Consider the following 23,604-nt stretch of genomic DNA (forward strand, 5'->3'; position numbering starts at 1 on the left):
AAAGCTGTAGTAGGTACTCTGGCGTATAGACTTTGAACAACGGTGAGAGAGGATGATGAGTAATGAGAGAAAGAGAGAGAGAGAGAGAGAGAGAGAGAGAGAGAGAGAGGGGTGGAAAGAGAAATGGCGGAGAAGAGAGAGAGAGAGGGAGTGTGTATGTGTGTGCGTGAAAGACAGGGAGAGCGAAAACGATAGAGAACGAGGTATAGGCAAAAAGGTAAGCGTGCTATGAAAAGATGAATGAAACACAGCACATGTACCCAATTGTCCGCTTTTGTACTCAAAACAGATGTCCCTTTTCAGAGAACATGCACTACCATAGAAAAGGGGGTTGACATTTTTCATTTAGAAGGAATGCCATTGACGAGTCCGTCAGCGTACTATCCGGCGACCATAGAGACTCACCCAAATTTTAAGCCGATGAAAAGAGAAAGTTAATGCAAAAAAAAAAGGTCCAACCAACCTGCATACATACACACACGCGCAAACCAACGCCATCACATACACACACATGCCCTAGATTCAAGTGCAAGAATGAATGAAAAATATACACTCCCAGTATATGTTTATATATATATGTATCTATATATAAATGTATATCTATCTATCTATCTATCTATCTATGCTTTATATATATGTAATAGGATAATGCTGTAATATATATGTGTGTATATATATATATATGTATATATATATATGTATATATATATATATATATATATATATATATATACATATATATATATATATATATATCTTGGAATACTTGAGACTCATACATGGCGTACTTGAGACTCTTTCTTTTAATATATATACATATATATATATATATATATATATATATATTCCATACCCAATACATTATACAGCACACTTGTAAAAATGTATATATATGAAAAAATGTGTATATGTATATAACATATATATACATATATAAATATATATATATACATATATATATATATATATATATATATATATATATATGTGTGTGTGTGTGTGTGTGTGTGTGTGTGTGTGTGCATGCATGCATGTGTGTTATGTGCAGTGTATATACATGGTATACACATCTCTGTACACATAGTAAACAAACTAAACTGGAGTGTAACAAGGTGAGTATACGAATATATTTAATTTAATTCGATTAAATTATTTCATTCCCATCTATTCTAGCAAAATATATACCGAAGCTATAAAAGGAAACAGACGTATTGTAATTTTCAAAGACTTTGGTAGGAGACGGAAGAAAGAGAGAGAGAGAGAGAGAGCGATTGAGAGAGAGAGGCAGAGAGATTAAAAGGGAAGAGAGAGAGAGAGAGAAGAGAAAGAGAGAATAATGGCAAGAAGGAGCGAAATGAGGTTTTCGAGTGAAGTGTTAACTTTTCCGTACACCGTACACTAGTCATCACGTTGCACAAAAGAATTTTCTATTTCTGCGAGATGCAACAATGGAACGTGAGAATTAACTCTGCTGCGATCCCTTCACAACGAGTTGGCGTTTACATCGGTCAGATTTAGAAAAAAAACCCACACGCATACACACTCACATAAAAAAAACAGAGCAAAAATTAATGTCACACAGGCAGACGATACATATGGGGTATTGGGATTCCCGCCATCTGGGAAAACACACGGCAACCTCTTTATTTTTTCTCTCTCTATATTGCATGATCACCATTTTTTCTTCAGTATCAGTTTGAAAGGCACTGAAATCGTAAGAGAAATGACATCTCTAATGCGCATATTTTTGTGGCCCTCGTCAGGTATAAGCAGACGATGAAAAAAAAAAAGAAGCTCAACGGGTGTGTTCAGAAAGACGGTTTTGCTGTGTGAGCTTCCTGTTGGGGGGCTTTATTGCTAATACTGCACTATTTTCTCCCGTTATGTTCGTTTAATTCTACCATCGGAAAAGAAAAATCGCACCGGACTAGCGACTGATACTTTTGATTAATAACTAAATTGTGGGGGCGCTGTGGCATAGTGGATAAGACACTGTCTTGACTCCCGATCGGAGGACCCGAGTTCGAGTCCCGCCCAGTGCTTGTGTCCTTGGACAAGATGTTTTACCCACCACGTCCCTCTCGACCCAGGTGTATAAATGGGTACCTGGCAACGCTGGGGTAATAATAACGGCAGGGCCCTCTGGTAGAGCAGTGGCAACACTGAAGAGGTTACCCTGGGTAAATAAGACCTTATCATTATCATTATTATCATAAATGTTCATGGAAGAAGGCGTTGTGAATTTTTCTGATATTACACGTGTTGAGCAGCCTACGTGTCCAACCGGACTTTGCTGTCAATATCATCAGTAGATGATACGATTTCGCGTTTGGACGGGAAGGAAAAGTTAAGATATTTACCTTTCCTTTTACCAGTTTAATTTTCAACGATCTATTTTGTGTGTGTTTGTGCGTGTGTGTGTGTGTGTGTGTGTGTGTGTGTGTGTGTGCGCGCGCGCGTGTGTAGTAGAATGGATAAATGTGTTTCATTGTATGTGTGCTTTTTTGTAGGTGTCTGAGTGTTTGTGTATAATTGTGTGTAGACATTTGGGAGTGATAGGCATGGGAAAATGAGAAAGTAAGGGTGAACGCGTGGGTCTGTAAATAAAGATTTTGAAAAGAAGTCTATCGAATATTGTGACTTTTTATCGCATAAATTATAAGGGAACTATGATATTATTGTAATGATTGTTGTTTAGAATTCTGTGTTGTTATATCATTATGATGACAACAGTGATAATGGAGGTGGTGATATAACCAATAATGATAGCAATAATGATAACAATGGTTAGTGTTATCATTGTTATTATTGATGTCTTTATGATCATCAGATGCAATAGCAGTAGTCATAGAAAAAAAAAGTGATATTATTATATTATTGTCCATCAAACTACTGCTTTTGTACTATCATATGAAACAGTGGTTACTTTATTTTTTCCCACTTTCCCGTTAAGTCATTATTTTCTGCGAGGAGAGCGTGTTCTTACTACTCCAGAGTGCTCCAAGCATCAATCATAACTTGATTCTTGCGTGCGCTCGTCTGAACTGGCTGGTCGAAATTAAGCCGACTCATTTCATAGTAAGCGCTTCTCTGCGCACCTCAATATCCCTGGCAATAAAGCGACAAACGTATGCCATTGTTCGAGCTGTGAAAACAGCCATTGTCTACCTCTTACAGCTAGCCATGAACATCGACAAAGTCAATTGCCCACAGCTTTTTATTGCACCCAGTACACAAGACTTACGATTTTGTCGTTAGCGATATTCGATGCGGTTTTTTTTTTTCATCTTCACACACTACGTAAAGCAATCATTGCCTTTACATCACTCCTACTTAAAAAGAGAAAAAGATGATGTAAGAAACTGCAGTCCTTGTATCTAAATGGATTTAACGTAGATTTAAAGTCTGTTGCAACCCCGGCAAACGATAAAACAAATTTTGGAACTCTGTATTCCTCTATAGAGAAGAGTAAATAACATTCATTAATTATATTAATTATAGATATGAATAATTTTACATAATACACGAGATTTAGCAGCACACATGAGAAGAATGAGGCTGTTTAGTTTTTTTTATATTCGTTTCCATGTGAACATAATGCTGATATAGAATGAAATTCAAATAAAGAACATGAAAAATTCACTAGTGACAGTGACGCATCCTTTTCAACAAACGGTCTATTAAGTCAAGTGTAGATGGGATTACATGTAATATTGTCTTCAAAGAGACACAAAACAAACACACATCATCACTGAGATAATGATATTTTATTCGGAAGGATCTATTGCTCAATGAACAGAGGAAAGACAGAATGATACAAACATAATAAGATGGCGGATTCACTAATTGGAGACTTTTGTCGGGGGGGGGGGTGCACGGTGGGGAAGGGTTAACGGGTTAGCGGATCAACTAGTCAGCTCGCTCTTCAAAGAAAGAAAATGGTTGAATGAAAGATATTATTCAGAGGGGTGAAGTTTTAGGTGTGAGTTTCCTCAATTTGTCTCCCTCTACTAGGAAATGGTTATCAACTCATTGTCAGTTTTCGCGTGTAATCACAGTTTACTACCCGCGGGGAAGTTTGCTGAAGGCATAATTTTTATCTTTTGCATTTATCAATTTATATATATTATATTATATATATATCTATATCTATATAAATCTATATATATATATATATATATATATATATATATATATATATATATGTATATATCCCCTTGCAATACCAGCTTCAAGTCAAGCAGAGAAATAATGATAACAACAACAACGATCATAAATCAACAACGTTGACACAGCACATAACACACAGTGTCTTTCAATCTATGCGCTTTCAGAGGTATTAAGTTTTGAGGTGTTTTTTTTTTCGACTGAGAAAAAGAAAAGACTTTGGACTGGGAGACAGCCAGTAAGATATAGGTGTCTATACGTTTCTAAGAAATACACAGATAACGTCACAATAAGTCATCTTCGCCTAATTACTCTCTGGAGTAAATCTATAAATTACTATGCCATGGTGATTAAACTACGAATCACCTTCAAGAATCTTGTCTGATCATGATAATGGATAAATCAACAAACTATACCTATAGAGGTCATAATCATACTCCGCACCATACTTATCACTGTGTCCTGCATGCTTCAAAAGCAAGTTCAATCAAATATTGATGTGGGTTTAGCGAATGCAGCAACATTAGTATAACACACCAATGACGTTTGTGGACAATCGGGCTATCCGTTCAAAAGTTAAGAATTTTTAAAGTTTCAGTGCCGCCATCACTGGATGAGGAGACAATAACAGTTTGTGATGTCCCTGCAGGACAAAGGTATAAAGAAAATGAAGAGACTTCCACAAAATTGTATTTTGTTTTGAAATCGAAAGTATAGATTGCCTCAACTTGTTACTCTCACATTCTCCCTGCTTTCTGAAAGAGGAAAGTCACGTGGTCTTTCATTTTGGTAGAAATGTAAAGATATCTTGAACTCTGTTTAGATTTCTCTTGTATTGTTGTCCTGCCGTGATGCCATGAACTCTAGTAGTCTCCTTAACCTAACCAGCGATGGTGGCAACGAAACTTAGAAAAAATAATAAATCAGAACTTTTGAATCGATTGTCCGATTTTCCTCAAATTTTCACTGATGTGTTCTACCAATACTGCTGCATTCACACAATCCGCACGTATATTTGGATGAACCTGCCCATAAAGGGATGGTAAAGTATTGGTAAAGATGAGGATTTGGCTTTGTCCGAGATGCCAAGAAACCACCTATGAAATGGTACAGGGCATAACATTATAAGAGGAATTCAAAGCTAGATGAAAAATCAGTTTTGGAATGGTTAGGACATAAAAAAAAAATAAAACAAAGCGATACTAAGAAAAGGTGGGTCCCACCCTTTATTACGATTGCTCTGTTTTGGATATCTCAGCCATTTCAAAACCAATTTTTATTGAATTAATATTGAATCCCTCTTGAAATGACATGCTCTTTCATGTTTCATAAGAGGTTTCCCATAATCTCATTAGAAAAATATGTTAGAAACCTTGAAGTTATCGGTTGCCAAACAGTCAAGATTTGTGCTTATTCTTGGGAATCTTTCTGTATGCAAATTAAGATGTAACTCATGTAATTATATTACAGATGTATTGTATAATTTTTGAAAATGATGATAATTGTTGAAAGAATAATACCTTTTGTATTGTGTTAATGAAATTGCAGAAAGTTGATGTATTAGAAAAAAATGACATACAGAGAATAAATCAAATCAAATCAAAATCAAGTTAGGTCTCATCCAATACTATACGATCCCTTTAATGTCACGCCAATCCATAAAATCATTCCTAATCCATAATGCCGGTGTAATAGTAACAGTAGTGGATGAGGTGGTCGCTGTCCTCTCCCGTGTTGTACGGCGTACTGCCGCCGAGGTAATCCCGGAAGACGAGGCGGTCGTCCTCGCCGTCCCACCGGAACCACTCCTCACTGACCCGCATCCCCGACACCTCCTGGCACTGCTGGCTCTTCTTGAAGAGAAAGAAACGGTCGTCGGTCGGCAGCGTGATCGGGTTGGAGGCGAACCCGTCCTCGCGGCAGCAGAAGTAGATGAGGGTGTCGCGGTCGTAAACGCCCTTGGGCACCTGGCCCGTCAGCCGGTTGGAGTTCAGCACGTCAGAATCGTCCCACTGGACCCAGCCCTCCTGGAAACCTGGGACATCGTAATCAGAGATGATATGGACATGATGATCATTTGTTATCAATTTTCCATTTTATCTAGTCACTTTTATTTTCTTGTCGTTGTGTCTTGCTATTATTTCTCTTCTTCTTAGTAGTGTGAAAACATGAGAGTTATGCTCAGTTCAAGGGATGGTGCATTCAAATGTCTTTTGTTGATAACATTGATAATGTAGCAGTGATTGACAGATGATGCTATCGACAGAATTGCTTTTAAACATTTTTTTTTCTGCTCATATCCCAGTAATATTAAGAAAAATAACAAACATATAGATTGTACGACAAATGTACTCTTTTTGCCACGTAATTTATTAGTGATGATCAGGGTATTATAGACCAACACAAATCAATATGCCCTTGCACTGCGTAGGTCCTTTACTGTATGAAAAATATTGGCAATAATGGAGATACAAGATGAACGCACGCACACATTACACAGATTACAGTTTTCCAACACCGAGTGGTGCAAACTAGAATACACACACACATGAGATACATAAGATAAGCACACACATAGCAAAACATACTTACACGATCTCCAGTAATGTTGCCAGTGTATACACCTAAACGCAACACACACTCGTATGTTAGAACATTACAATAAGGCAAAACACTTGTACACACAGACACAGACACAGACAGACAGACAGACAGACAGACACACACACACACACACACACACACAGACACACAATAAAGCACACTATATGCATGAACATTATAATAAGCACCCCTTAAAAAAAAATATATATATATATATATATGGATTATAAACGATTAACAACGACAACACACCGTCCGGGCACTCGTTTCCCTTCTTGAACACGCAGTACTCTCCCGCTGGCCACGCCCAGTTGTACACGTCCTCCACCGCGTTGGTCTTCGAACAGAAGTTTTGTTCCACACTAACCCGGTAGTACGGACCCTGGAGGTGGCACGGATCCGACCAGTAGTTGTTGGGGAGGTAGTTCTCCGTATCCTGGTACCGGGAGCCTGAGGGGTTGATTAAGGGTATTGATTCACAATGTTGCCAATTTGAAAACTTTGAGCTGCATGGTTCTACTGGGCGATGTTCATTATTCCCAGGGTTCGTTAATCCGAAAAATGAGATTAAGTTCGTTATTCCAGAAGTTCGTTATTCCGAAACACCCAAATTCAGAATACCAAGATGTTCGTTTAATAGTTTGAAAATAAAATTGGGATCAAAATCCGAAGATTTGTGGTATCGCTTATTCAGGAGATTTGTTATAATCCGGAAATAAAATAAGGGTTGTTAGTCCGAAAATGAACCTCCGGAATAACGAATTATAACCGGTTCAACATTCCACCGGCTTATCGCTTATATTGTGCCAATATAAAGCTATAAAAAAGCTGGGTTGATAACAAACGTTAAATACTTCAATTTTATCTGTGAGAAACAGGGTTTACCAATATTGATTAGGTCAATATTTCCCGCAGAGAAATGTGATAGGTAAACTCTTCCGTAAACGGTTCAAAAACATGCTGATATTTGTTTATATATCTTGATCTTTACAGTATCATTCGCAAAAAGTTTGTATGTTGATTAGGGTGTTATTTAAAAAAAAAAGATGAAAGTGATCATAAAGCTAATTCAGTAAACTTATTTCTTAAACTGAACCATGAAAATATCAGTGCAGTAAATGTAAGGAAAGCAGATTACCTGGTTCAACTTTATCTATGTATCATTTCCTATATCAAATGATATTGGGAAGAACAAAAAATAAATGAATCAATGAATAAATCATTCAAAACGCCATCTATACGGATGTATAATGTTTGCTGGAAATAAACATCATTGAACAAAACAACAACTCCTATAGTGAATCATCAAAGTGCATTATCATCTTGCATAACTGGTGCGTCTAACTTGCGTTTGGCTGGAGCTGTGGTCTCCTACAAATAGGAAGTATCCCAGAATGTGTTTTAAGATACAAAGTAATGTATGTACATTGTACTTTACTTTTGGAAGAAAGGAGAGAAACAGGAGCTTGTGTTCTATTGTTTGTGTGTGTTGTGTGTGTGCGTGTGTGTGTGTGTGTGTGTGTGTGCAAGCGTGCTAAGTATGTGGGTATATGGGTGTTGGATATGGGTGTTGGTGAAGGAGCGCGTTTGTGTGTGTGTTTGCTTTAAGTTTTTTTTTCTTAAACGAAATTGAAGGAATGAAATCTGAGTGGAAAATCATGGATTGCATATGTCACACCAATAACAACACTTATACAAATTTATACGAACTGGAGGTGGTGGAGGTGTGGTGTGTGTGTGTGTGGGGGGGGGGGGGCTGACCTGTTTGCCAATAGAAGTGCGAAGTGGGACATCCAACCTGAGGCATCGGGAGCGAGTATGTTCCATAGGGCCAGGTCACGGGCACCTGTACGCTGGGATCTGGGATAACATATGAAATGACACTTAATACTTAAAAGTCCTGTTTACCTTTGGGAACAGTGATTTAAAAACAAAAATTCAAGATATCACATTTGATGCATAAATGTGCAGGTCTGTTGTATCACAAAACATCCTACCATATAGAATTTTCGCAATGAAGCCTAAAATATAAGGAGATATCAGTATTTTTCTTATTAAATCATAACTGTAGACGGTTTAGTCTGGCAACATTTTCATCATAACTATTGTTCATGAATTATTTTGTGTATTTAACAATACCTAAAATTGATTGTACGGATTCAGTTTTTTTACAGTGGTCGTTTCCATCGCAAACTCACATTTTGGAACACCTATATTTTAAAGCACTAAATATAATGCTTGGTTTTTGTTTCATCTGTCAATGGTAAATTATGCCTTTAAGAAAAAGACAATTTAACAATAATTCAAAAGTCCACAATACACAACAAAACTACAATACATTTATGTCAGACAGTATTCCGTCCATGTCAAGCTTGTTACAGAAAGACAAACGACAACGACATGAACAATTAACGTTGACAATGAGAAACAACACAAACTTCCCCTCACTTGCCATTGCTTGCACACTGTCAATGATTTCTTGAAAATGGTTCGTCTACTGATGACACTTGTAATAGTAAAAATATGAACTGTGATTTTCTGTTCATAAAAAAAAATCAATATTTCTTTCCCTCCCCCCCCCTCTCTCTCTCTCTCCGATCTCTATTCTCTCTATTTCTTTTCTATGTGGTGGTGATTTCTATCCTGTTAATCGTTTATTGCTATAGCATTCTCATAGTTTCTTAAGAAATTTTAGTGTCAATATGGCACTTGACATCACATTGGTTATTCAATCCCAACCTCGGAGTTGTCTCAAATGAAATTCTTGATATGTTTCCATTATGGATGACCTTTGATTTTAGACAGGGGACACACTTGATAAAACTCTGTTTGAATCGTCGATTGTTTTGACGTCTTGGGAGTTTGCGATGCAAAGTTGCAATGATTCGTTTGTGCATGTATCAATTTAATTCTCTATACAATCTACGTGATAGAAGATCCTTGGCACCAAAAGGCGATTTGGCAGCTTTTACACTTTTTGCACAATTTATTGTGTTTCAAGTACATCGCACAAGCACGTGTATATAGCTAATATCAAAAATAGCTCAGATACCGCTGGAAAGCTGAGCATGCTTCGATGCCGGCCGGTTTTCCAGGGCTCGGCGGATGTTCGCCCTCGTCACCGACAAGCGAGTCAGGAAGCTGGCATCGCAGAGTCCATCCGCAACGTAATCATCGAAAAGCTGCCAGTAGTCTTCTGAAAAGAACTGTGAAGCAAAATCACAATGAGAACGTGAGAAAGCCTGTACATTTTAATATACATATATATATATACAACTATATATATATATATATATATATATATATACTCCTAGATGGGTCATTCGGAAGACATTTCCATTTGTTTTATATGCAAATTTTAAAATACATGTTCAATGGCAATTTACGCAATGGAGACACGAAAATTGTCTCCTTAATGACCAGTTGTCTCCCTAATGAAGACACTTCCCCCCAATATGTCTCCCTAAGGTGCCAACTAGGGATATATATATATATACAACTATATATATATATATATATATATATATATATATATATATACAACTACATATATATATATATATATATATATATATATATATATATATTATAACATGTTATGAATTCAAGCAATGGTTCCACTAAGAAATGAAGAAACAAGCTGGTAATGCATTTCAAGAATCCTGAAGAAAGCGCAGGACGCCAAAAATTCTAACCGAATAAACTCATTTTTTATTGGCAAAAATGCATTACTAGTGGAGCGGCATAGCCGAACAATTGTGCATTTTGTGATAAAAGCACCAAATTTCGTACACAGGTTGACAATCAACTTCAGATTAAATTTAGATATTGGGCCATCGTAAATAGCGCCCTCAACGTCCATGGCAGCCATTTTTCAAAATGGCTGCCATAAATGCCATGTTTTCGTAAAATTTGCTAATTCTAGGAGAGAAAAGTCAATAAGATTGTGGTTACAAATGGGAAATTACATTCAAAATAAATCTAGATATCGGGCCATCGGAAATAGCGCCCTCAACGGCCATGGCAGCCATTTTTCAAAATGGCCGCCATAAATGCCTTTTTTTTCAAAATATTTGCCAACTCCAAAAGGAAAAGCCAGTAAGATTTTGCAAACAAGTGGGAAATTACATTCAAAATGAATTTGAATATTTTGGCCATTGTTGATTGCGCCCTCAACGTCCATGATAGCCATTTTTCAAAATGGTTGTCTAATGTGCCACTTCTTCGATGATTTTGCAAATTTCAGAAGGGAAAAGTTAAGAAGATTTTGCCCATAAATGTTAATTACATTCAAATTAAATCTAGATATTGGGCCATCGGAAATTGCGCCCTCAACGGCCATGGTAGCCATTTTTTCAAAATGGCCGCCATAAATGCCATTTTTTGTTAAGAAATGCAAATTTCAGAAGGGAAAGCCATTTTTTTTCTCTTTTTTGCAGACAAGCGGGAAATTACATTCAAAATAAGTCCAGATATTTGGCAATTGAAAATTGTGCTTTCAATGGCTGTTGCAGCCATTTTTTTTTTAAATGGGCACCATAAGTGCCACTTTTTCATTAAAAAGAATGCTAATTTCAAATGGTAAAGTCAATGAAATTTGGGTTGTAAATGGAAAATGACATTTAAAATAAATTTCGATATTGGGCCATTGGAAATTGCGCCCTAAACGGTCTTGACAGACTTTTTTCAAAATGGCCGCCGCCATAAATGCTATATTTTCGAAAAGACTTACTAAAATCAGAAGGGAAAGCCAATGAGATTTTGTAAACAGGTGGGAAATTACATTCAAAAGTAAACTTATTGGGCCATTGCAAATTGCCCCCTCAATGACCATTCCAGCCATTTTTTAAAATGGCCACCATGAATGTCTTTTTTTGTAAAGTGTTGCAGACGTCAATCAGAATTTCCACAAAGGTGGAAAATTACATTCAAATTGAATTTGATAATAGGGCCATCCAAAAGTGCACCCTGAACAGCCATAGCAGCCAAGTTTCAAAACAGCTACCATGAATGCCCCCTCCCCTGTTTTTGGCACACACACAAAAAAAATTACTGATGTCAGAAGGAAAAGTCAATAATACTTTGCAAACAAGTTGAAAATTATGCTCAAAAATAAATTTAAGTATAAGGTTTTCTTAGAAGGCGCCCTCAAGGGCCATGCTGACCGCCATGGATGTCTGCTTCTCAGCGTTTTTCTTTTCTTTTTTTGAAAGATTTGCTGATTTCAGAGAGAAAAATCAATGAAATTTGTACATATATGTTGAAAATCATATTCAAAAGAAAATAATATATGAGGTTATTACAAATGACATCATCAACGACCATGGCAGCCATTTTCCAAAATGGTCACTATAAATGCTATTTATTTCTTGAAAATATGATAATGCCAGAGGAAGACAATACAATTTCTTGTGCAAATTGACAAGAGAAATTCAAATAAATTCAAGTTTGAATTTGAATTTGAAATGAAGATATTTAGCCACCATTTAAACATCGTCCCCAACGGCTAAGACAGCTCTTTGTCAAAATTGCGTCCACACATTCTTTTTTTTTCTTTGCTTATTCCAGAAGGAGAAAGCAATAGAATACTGCTAAACAGCCATTCTATCTAATGCAATCTGGTGTTCAAAGAAATTTAAATTAAAAAAAAAAGGTTTCATTGATGGGTTAGTTCTAAATTCATGTTTTCAGTTAAGTTCTAATTGCAGTATTTCGCGTGTGACGGCTAACAGTATGGATATCAAAGGTATGTATTTTTATTGAAACATAGGAAGTACATTAACTTTTTTCCTAAAATGAAAGGCCATTTTTTCGTACCTGTCTTAAGAATATTTAGGAAGTTACATTTTAAAATAGATACACGTCATATAGTCCCATATATTCAATGATATGGTGTTACTGTCAAAGTTAATACATGGCGCCATTATCCCTGGATATTCATATTACTCTTTTTTTTCGGAAATTTTTCATGTTGGCCACATAAAATATGCATTCATCATTGGTGAGATATAATCGCTAAGCATTTACCTTGTTTATTTTAGTTGTGTCTCAAATGATTTCTTTAACACCATATTTCAGGTTATATAATGTCTCTGTGAGTATTCTACTGTCTTCTGCTTCTGAGGTTAAGCAATTTTCAAGACAAAAATAAAGAAGTGTGTATTGCAGCCAATTTGACAAATAGCTGAAATAGCCATTGAGAACGCAGCTTATGATGGCGCAATGTCTAAACTTCTTTGTATGTAATTGTCAACTTGCGCAAAAAAAAAAAATGTTTATTGTCTTCTTCCGGCATTATTACATCTTCATAAAAGAAAAATGGCATCTATGACAGCCATTTTGGAAAATGGCTGCAATTACCGTTATCAGCAATTTTTTTCTTCTTGAAAATTTGCGAAGGAACAATTTCTAGAGTTAATGCAATCTAGATATATGTGACCCGCTACAACAAAATGATCCTAAAGTCGGGCGAGGTCGATTGTTTGAAAATTGCATGATACAATCCCCTAATCTTTCTGCTTTAAATTGATATATAACGCATTTTATGAAAAATAATCGGCTGCGGAGATATCGATGTTTAAAAGAGAGCATGTCGAGACGTCTGGAAAATCACTGTTTCGAGAAAAGCGCCCTAAAAGTCTTCCTTTCGACGCAATCGCGATCAAGGGACACGCGAGTCAGTTTTCACCTCTGGACAATAGAAGGTAAGCCCTAGCAACCCCCGAAGAGTTCATTCAAGCACATCAGCGTCGGCGGTCTCCTCACCAACCAATCAGTAACCAGGATGTGAGAAGCGGCTGAGCATAGCGCACCCCGCCCGCACGCACCAGTCGACTGGGCAGTGTGCGAGCTTCACGCTTCGGTTAGCAGCAAGCAGCAAACTGACCAATGAGATCACTCTGGTCGTTGTTAGGGGCGGAGCCTATCTGTGGCGCTCAATCCAAATTTTCGAACCAGTTTCTGCTTCGTTGAAACGCCAAAAAACATGGCTCAGAAAAACGCTTTTCTTTATCTTTCTTTTGATCATTTTGCTTCAAAATTTCGACAGATGATAGAAAACATGTTAGACTCCAATAATATATCAAAATCAGAAAATCGTAAGTTTTGACCAATTTTAATGCTCTGACTTCAAACTCGATTTTCACGGCTTCGACCTGCGCGATTTTAACCCATTGAGGACGGGCTGATTTTGGTACAACACGCATTTCCCATACACCCCTGCCCGAGTATACTCGGGACTCGTCCTCAACGGGTTAAGACCTTTTTGTTGTAGCGGGTCACATATTGTTTGATTTTAAACATGATTTCCAATTTATGTACACATTTGTTGATTTTTCTTTCTGAAATTACCATCTTTTAAAACAAAATGATTATGACAATGGCAGCCATTTTGGAATATGGCGGCCATGGCCGTTGAGGACAGTATTATAAGAATCTAATACAAATATTTATTTCAAACATAATTTTCAAATTGTGTGCAAAATCATATTGACTTTTCCTTTTGTGGAGTCAGATAATAAAAAATAGTGGAATCCATGGTGGCCATTTTGAAAAATGGCTGCAATGGCCATTGAGGGCGCTATTTACAATGTAATACATAAGCGCAAGATATATTTCAAAATTGAAATATTTTTAAATTGAGTGCAAGAGCTTATTGACTTTTCCATCTGGAATAAGTAAATTCAGAGAAAAAAGGTGGTATTTATGGCATCAATTTTAAACATGGCCACCGTTGGCGTTGAGGGCGCAATTTGCGATGGCCCAATATCTGAATTTATTTTGAATGCTATATCCGACACGTTGGCAAAATCTTATTGATTTTCCCTTCTGAAGTTTGTAAATTTTTAAGCAAAATGGCATTTATGTCGGCCATTTTGAAAAACAAATGGCTGCTCTGGCCGTTGAGGGCGCTTTTTACGATGGGCTAATTTCTGAATTTATTTTGAATGTTATTTCCCACTCATTTGCAAAATCTTACTGATTTTCCTTTCTGAAATTTTTGATTCATTGCGAAAAATGGCATTTATGGCGGCCATTTTGAAAAATGGCTGCCATGGCCGTTGAGGGCGCAATTTTCCGTGGCCCAATAATTACATTTATTTTGAATGTTATTTCCAACTCGTTTGCAAAATCTTATTGATTTTCCCTTCTGAAATTTGTAAATTTTTACGAAAAATGGCATTTATGGCGGCCATTTTGAAAAATGGCTGCCATGGCCGTTGAGGGCGCTATTTACGATGGCCCAATATCTGAATTTATTTCAAATGTAATTGTCAACATATGTGCGAAATTTGGTGCTTTTATCACAAAATGCACAATTCCTCTAATTATTCAAGCTATGCCGCTCCACTATACCAAATTGTTTCTTCATATATATATATATATATATATATATTACATTTTTACACATATTTACAGAAAATCAAATAAATATCGAAAATCTGATAGATACGCACACACACACACACACGCACACACACACACACACACATAGAACTTTACATTAAAAAAAATTGTTGAGATACCTAAAATGTAAGTCATTTGATTGTAGTGTTTAAGACAGATTAATGTCTGCATTGTGACATTACCCTGCTTGAAGGTCAATATGTTTTATGTTCTAGCTAAATCACAAGAATGTGCAAAAATAAAAGAGAAAATGAAGAAATGAATCGACATGAATTGAATTCAAACCTCGTGCATGCTTGTGATCCTGACGGCAATCGGCTCGGCGAAACTGTCGCCCCCAACGGTGACCGTGTTTATCAAGTCTCCAAAACGGGTAGATGACGTCATCTCTGCTGTGAAGGCCTTCATGTCGACGATCACGGAGTTGGCGTAATCCCGGAATTTGCCGCCTGGTTTTAGACTCTTGTCATTCTGAAAAGGATGTAAATCATCAGTAACAATGGCAATATAAGAAAATGTATTTTTCGCATTGATAACACACAGTATGGTGTACGAAGTCATGAGGACTCTGTATGAATTTGAATTATGTTTGCGTGTATTATTCCAGAAAGAGAGACGCATTGATTTCATTTGTATATGCAAATGTAATATTTTCTTTCTTATACTCTTGTTGGAAACGGAACAAACTGAAATGGAATTGAATGAAATGAAATGCAATGATATGATTGACTGTATAATCAAAATATTCCAACTCGAAACTTTCTTCAGTGAATATGGTGTAGAAAAATTCTCATTTTCAAATGATAACTATAATTGTTATTTCTTCAGTCATAGAGTATGTGCGGTAGAACATATATATGCAACGTTGACTAATTTCTTTTTGCTTCATATCTCAATTACTAACTATTTACAAGCGTGGCTAAAAAACTGGATACTTTTCCGTGTTCCATCTGTAGCATTTTCTTTTTACCATGTGACAGAATATGATTCATAGTGACAGTAAGAGGTAAAAGAATGAAGCTGAAAACGAACAAATAAAAAAACCCCACCATTATTGACATTTGAGCAGGAAGCAGGAATACACTGGATTACATTCTTTCAAAAATGTACACTTCGCATCATTTTGGTACCCTTTCTGAAGAATAAAATCATCTAATAAGATTTTGAGTCACAAATTCAACATGATGAACAGAGAAAAGGCAATCGCAGTGAGTGAGTCCGACCACTTACGGTCTCCCTAAGGAACTGGACGAATTTCGCCACCGTTGCTCGATAACGATCCACCGTCTTGACACCGACGTCGACTTCAACAACCACCGCCTGGACGGAAAGAAGGAAAACAAGCACACGTATTAAAATCACCACAAAAGCTCCTTCTCTAACTGTTCACTACGCGTTGCAAGCCTCAGACGCTTGACCTTTTTGTGGTTGTCCTATACGTTTTATTATGATTTTGTAATACATTTTGTGACAAGCTGACAGGCATTCAAAAAGACACATCAACAATTGAAAATGATTATAATTTTGTCGCGCTCATGATATATATACATAATATATATATATGTATTTATGTATATATAAATATATATATGTATATATATACATATATGTACATACATATATATACATATATATGTATATATATACATATATGTATACATATATATTTACATATATATATATATATATATATATATATATATATATATATACATTGTGTGTTTAAGTGTGTGTGTATGTGTGCTGGAAGTCGTAAGATACCATAGCGGGAGCAAACTTTTTAAGTGGATAACCATCGGTGACTAAAAAGGCGTCTGAAGAATGATAGAAAAGCTTTGCTGTTTGCTTCGACCAGCTCTGAAAATGATTAGCACTGGCTTTGCTGTAGAATATCCAGTCATTAATCATTCATCAGACAGCATGTACTCTGCCCTACTTTGGCACAAGGCAGCAAGCGACAAAAGTGATATTTCTCGTAAAAGAGCAAAATGTGTCTGTCATTTACACTGACGTCAATTGACTATAATGATGTCTTATCTAACATATCTCTTAGTAGGATGAGTGTTTTTGCATTTTTCCTGTACGATACATGGTCTGATATATTGAAAGCAACGTTATGGTGAAAAAGCACCACGATATGAAAGGTCAAAGTCTAATGAAAAATTCCATCAAGTTTATGATTAAACATTTACTTGAGACAGCATAATCATTTGTTATCAACAGCAGCTGTGTATCAAGAGCTAATGAAAAACGCCCTCAGCGTTAACACGGAACGAAGGATTCCTCTGGAACTTTCTTTCATCGTTTCGTTTCCAAAAAGGAAACTCCGATTATTGTTTGCATGAGAGGCCTGCAGTCAACAGTTTATCATATTGCTGTACTTACGCTTCCCCAATTATCTAGAAAGTCTATGTAGTCGTTCTGTCCGTCTGTGTAGCTTTCCGGCAGTGCGCATGCGTCGATGACGAATGACCTCGATAGAGGGTGTCTGTCAACACGAGCGAGCTCTTCTAGGTAGCGCGCCTTCCCAAGATTGCAGACTAATCGATCTTCGAAAAACACGTGGCGGGAATTTTCTGTGGCGTCCTTTATCACTTGATATTCTGAGGATGAAATGAGAGGCAAGACCGCTGCAGGGATCGTAATTTGAAATCACGTGTCTTTTTTTTTTTCATTGTAAACTGAAAATGACGATGAAGGTAATGATATTGATGATGACGACAATGATGATGAGTAACTTTATTGGGGTTCTTCCTTTACAAACTGAAGAAAACGTACCATACAATTTTTCGTACATGAATGGAATATAACAGAGTATAGTTGCTTGATATTAGATCATTAAATTCATGATATTTTAGTATCTGAAAGAAAAAACTCCTTAAAAAGGAAGCAATCATGTCTATGTCAAATCACAGCATTTACAAATGATTTATCCATTACTTGTTTCTACTAGGAAGTGTGAAGTAAAAGACACGCCTGCCGCTAACCTTTTCGTTTTTTTTTCTAATGAACGAGATGTGAATTCGAGACAACTGTAATGTCTGACAGAAGACATGTTAAATACCTTGCTCTATGTATGTCTCACTTGTTTTATCATAAAACCAACATTGACCCAAGTGTGAAAAAAAAACCCTCTGCTCTAGAAAATCAATCCAACATCAGCATTTCGAGCCAATATTAGTTTATGTCGACTGCATTATTTTGCCATAATTTTATGGAGGTATTGATATCAGAAGCAATATCACTGAAACACACCACTCAGTGTGCGCGTTTGCTTAGGGTAGTCTTTCTCTTAAAGAAAGGGTGGCACATAATGAATGTGTCCGTGGTATTGTTATCGCAATTATAATAAGGGCTTTTTGCACTTGTAAATTTTTGCTTAGTCCCGTACCAACGATGGGGCTAAGGGGGGGGGGGGGGGGCTTAGCCCCACCGTTGGTACGGGACTATCCTTAGCCCACTTTCTGTTTACACTCGTTTTTGCCAAAGTGGGCTAGCCCCACCGATAGTCCGGTACTATCTGGCCCTGCAAAATAGCAGGGTTAGCACCCCAATTGCGGTGTCAAGCAAGTGAGTGTAAACAGAACGAAAAAATAATCCTGGGCTAAGCGACGTAGACCCTCACTGACCAATCAGAAACGACGTAATCAAGTGCTGCTGGTGCGTGCGTGTACGTGTACAGTACACAGCGTAATCATGAATATTCATGTGGTTTGGAAAGTCCGGGGCTAAGAAATACGAGTGTAAAAAGGTCAGTTTTCTCCTTAGCCCCGGACAAGAGATAGTACGGGACTAATTGGCCATGTAAAAAGCTGAAAAAATTGGTACAGGACTAACGATAGTCCTGGGTCAGAGAAAGTCCGGGGTTAAGAAACAGAAGTGTAAAAAGGGCTTTAGAACATTATCAATTCTACACATCAGTCGGTCTTTCATAATCACATCATGTGAACTTACGGCTGCTCTGCGAAAATTCATAACCAGTGAAGATGCTAGCCAGGACAGCTAATAAGAGGAAGCAGAAGAAGAAGGAGATAAAAAAAAAATTATTTCTTGGAAAGGAGCTTTTCACCTATAATGCAATTACACACCATGTTCAAGATGTCTTCAGTAAACATAGCAAAATAATCAAAGTTTCTCTAAAATGGGACCTCGACTGAGAAACGATTCTGAGACTTTCACACCATTGCGTAACACATCAAAAAGTGTAGCAGTAACAACCATGTATGTAGCTTTGAGGTGATGTTGTCATCTCGTTTCATGTGTCACGTTTGTAAATAAATCATCACTAACATGATTACCTTTTTTTAATGAGATGGAAAGAAAAATAAGCTGTTTTCTCAGCGTCAAATTATTTGTGTAATATTCTAGGGGTTGTAAACGCTTACTATCTATTTGTTGCCCTTAGCCCAAGAATTTACTTACACTCATCTCTGGTCTTCAAATATCCTCGAAACCCTGCTATTTCCACCTGGGCATGGAATTCTGGGATAGTGCATTACTATAGACACAGTCTTCAACGAAACCGTGTTTCTTATTAAACTACTGTAAGCACTGAGAATAGATTCATGATGTTACTTTGAAATCATTACTCAAAATCCTTAAAAAGACTCCTGCATTTGTGGAAATCTCTTCTTTTCATCATATGGTATTGTGATCTTATACAGACACATAATATGAGTGAATGTGAATGTGTGTATATCGTAAAGACCAATGAGCTGTGATCCACTGGAACTGGAATCAACACTGCGATAGAAACACAGGAACATCATGACTCGGAACGGATGCCTTGTTTTAATAGGTTTACAAATTAATACCCAGTTGGGATTACTCACAGTCTAGTTTCACGTCAGCTGTCATAACATCTTGGTAAGATTTGGTGCCGTAGAAAACCTGCTTGGTGGCGCCCTCAACGCAAGAGCCACGTGGTACAAAGGTCACCTGATCGGGCACGTAATATTGACCGTTCGACGACATGGCGCGGTTGTTGTACGTCAGCCCAAGCACGCGCCGTGCAACGCGCAGTCCCGGATCGACACCGCCGCTTGTGACGTCACCGCCATCCGGGTTTCCTTTTTAAAAAAAAAACCAAGAACCCAAGGACAGTTCTCACTTCATGTATTTCTGTTTATTCGTTAATCTGCTTTTATAAGGCATTCTGGTAGCTTTAAGACGATAATATGTGGAGATCACGAGGACGCTTTAAACATTGAACATTATACAAATAGTGAATGGTCACGAGTGCAATGTTCGCCTCGTTGAATAGAGCGCCTCTATCTTTCACCTCGTGCGAAATCTCGTTTCATTGCACGAGTAAAGACCATACACTATTTGATTTATACAACGTCCAAGTAGATCTTTTTGGTCTAAGTAGGCCTAGAAGTCTATATATGTATGAAAAATATAGCCATACTTACATGTGGATCCACTGCGATTCTCTTTCTGGCTTGTGCAATCAGTGTAGATACTGGTCACAGCTATACTAGCGCTCATACACGTACACTAGCACTACGTAGGCCTACGTACGCGTATGCATGTACCGCATACGTACGCTGCGCTAGCTGCATGCGATCCTCAATATGCAACACACAGTACACGCAGTACCGTACAATTTCTCGAACCATGGAATAGAACGAAAAAAATCGAACCAAGTTGCACGCAAAAATAGAGCCAAAATTGCACGGCGCGTTGAATGGAGTACTTATTGAATATCACGTCACCAACAATCCTCCAATCAAATTACAAGGATCTACTTGGACGTTGTATAAAGAGGACTATTTCCTAGAATTGATAATACCTCAAAATCTCACAACCCTCATAGCAGGATATCAAGTTACAGTATCTTTACTTGGTTTTGTTTTTCTTTCTTTTTTCAGTTAAAAAAAAAACATTTCTTTTTCTTCGCTTCTTATGTACAAAATATACAATTCTGCGATCGCCCTACTTGAAACCAAAATAAGTTCACAGTAACTTTTTGAAAACTAATCACTGCGACTCCTGATATGCTTTGTCAATCACTGAAGTATCAATATGACTAACAAAAGACGTTGGAATGTACTTTTCCCTTGAGCTGGAATAGTTTGCATATTTCTTTTAAAATTTGTGTCAATAATTTCAAATACTTGAGGGTATCATAAAACAACACAAGTCAACATGCCTATTAATTATACTCCCTGTAAGATGACATTTCAGTACTTTCCGTATATTGTCCAATTCTAATGACACTCCTACCGTTCTGATTTAAACCTATTATGTTCTATCTATATATTATGGAATACATTTTCACTGTAAGAATTTCATAGATCAAGGACAGAGCTTGCAATACCTTTTCATGTCATTATTGTAATGAATATGTACATAATCATGTAAATTAATGTATGCGGTTGATTGTCACCATCTCATCCTCCGGTGCAGCTTGTAACAGTCTCCTGTCTACTGTGTCTACGATAGTTTATATATAATATGACAGAATATGAAGTTTTCTCTCATTTTCTAACGATTTATGATTGCACATTCTAAGTGTAAAAGACTGAAAATTTCAAACTTCGACTATTTTCCAAGATATTTGACTTATCAAGCATTTGTTTATTTTTTCTATTTTTATGCTATTTGTTTCTTTACTTCGAATAGAAACTCTGCACATATTCTTGATATTATTATGGAATGATGATAGACTATTCAAATCTTTTTAATGTGCATGTCATACCTGAAAGGATATTATATCCGACTCCGAGAAAGTTGAGTCCATTAGGGGTGACAAAGGGCACATCTTCCACAAGTGTTGAAGCCGACGCAGTGAAAGCCCATGCAAAAAGGATGATCCCTATTCTTCTCGTAGCCATGGTAACGCCGTCTTCTGTGCAAAGAGATTCAAGTCTTCTGTCTAAATATTTCGCGTTTTTGTCTGTGAATGACATCGTCATGTAACATGCTCTGGTAACAGCTGCTTTAAGTCGTGGTATTATTTGCTCGAATTTCGAATTGCCTCTCTCTCTATGTAATCATCTTGACTGTGGTAAACGATAAAACCGATTATAACTGTCTGCTTCATGATACTATTTTCCGTAGTAAAATGTATGCATACTCTACTTACAAGGACAAGAAGATCTACGGGAAATAATCGGGTTTGCAATAGCAACAGCTTTTAATTCACACGGTTAATATTAAGTTCCGCTGCGTGAATATGCCGAACACTAGCAGTACAAAGATGATTCATAGCCAACTACCTCACTGAGTCTCAGAAACCGAGTTTCTAATGTTGAGTGTTGTATCATTGTTTTATTCTTTTTTATTCGTGGTTACATAAAATTCATAGCAAAGAGTGAATTTTTCATCATTTGTGACCTTTGTTGATGTTGAAATACAGTTGTTTGTTTCTATCGCAGAATTTTCAAGGCCTTTTTATGACTAGATTTATTACCTGATTTTTAGATTGGCAAAGCATAAAAGATTGAAGTTCCTGATTCTTTTTGAAATTGGTTCTTTTTTTGTGGGAAAATTCCTTTTCGATTTTGTTCTGATATATTGCTTTTAACCTCTTCCGGGTAATCTTTCCCCAGTATAAAATTTGACAAGATGATAAGTTTGCAGCAAAATTCCCCATTATTGGACCTATTGGATGAAGATAATCTTTAAAGGGAGAGATGGAATTACGTCATAGCATTGACTTGAAGTCGCGAGTTTTGGATACTCGTTTGTTTAAAGTGACTACTTCCAATTGTTTCTTGGAATGTAATACTAACCTTGTGCCTTAAGAAATGATGACAAGGCGATATCATCTGTATCGTTCTCACGCAAGTCGACCAATTTCCACGTAAGCAGGGTTTTGATTTAAGTTATTAGTGTCTGTATATTGTGATGGCATTAGATTTCTTATTATTTTCTCTCGTAATATGGTTTGGAGTGTTCTTGGGTCAATTTTTGAAAAACGTCGATTTTCCCACATTTACTGTGATACATGAATATGAAGTTGCATATCAGGCATCATTTCATTTGATATCCATGATCTCCACCCCCCCCCCCCCCCCGAAAAAAAGAACCAAAAAAAAAAATGAAATCAAAGAGCGGCTGAGGTGGAGAAACAATGTTATTATGTCGTTTCTAACTCAAACTTAGCCTTTTGTCAAGGCTCTATCGCTGTAATGGGCGAGCGTGACAGCGCGAGGCGCTAATCAGGGAGAGCTCTCTTCACCATGCAGCGAGAAGGCCTTGACAAAAGGCTATCCCGAACTGTGATCACCAGTGTAACGAACAAGTTAAGGTACTGAATTATACTTAGAAATAGATAAAAACTAAACCGACTCTTCTAATTTTGGATTCAGTTTGCAACACGTCATTGCTCGAGAAAACTCCACTCCAAGTGATAAATGCTACATGATAAGTGACGAAAACAGCACAGTAAATCATTTCATGAATGTCAGACAACAACAA

The 23,604-nt window shown here is 37.0% G+C and overlaps 1 protein-coding gene across 1 annotated transcript; it reads right to left on the minus strand.

Moving 5' to 3' along the window:
- Positions 1 to 5,837: 5,837 nt before the first annotated feature.
- On the minus strand, positions 5,838 to 22,016 carry LOC139737168 (uncharacterized). The gene is made up of 10 exons (XM_071647845.1): positions 21,881 to 22,016; positions 20,010 to 20,246; positions 19,132 to 19,179; positions 17,563 to 17,780; positions 16,408 to 16,497; positions 15,463 to 15,648; positions 9,824 to 9,977; positions 8,533 to 8,631; positions 7,024 to 7,221; positions 5,838 to 6,202 (listed from the first exon to the last, which is right to left on the minus strand). The coding sequence occupies exons 1-10, from the start codon at positions 22,014 to 22,016 to the stop codon at positions 5,838 to 5,840; spliced, it is 1,731 nt and encodes a 576-aa protein (XP_071503946.1).
- Between the last annotated feature and the right edge of the window lie 1,588 nt (positions 22,017 to 23,604).

Source organism: Diadema antillarum, unplaced genomic scaffold (genome assembly GCF_040938485.1).
Source record: "Diadema antillarum isolate AM-2024a unplaced genomic scaffold, OU_Dant_1.0 seq00000684_RagTag, whole genome shotgun sequence".
NCBI classification, from domain to species: domain Eukaryota; kingdom Metazoa; phylum Echinodermata; class Echinoidea; order Diadematoida; family Diadematidae; genus Diadema; species Diadema antillarum.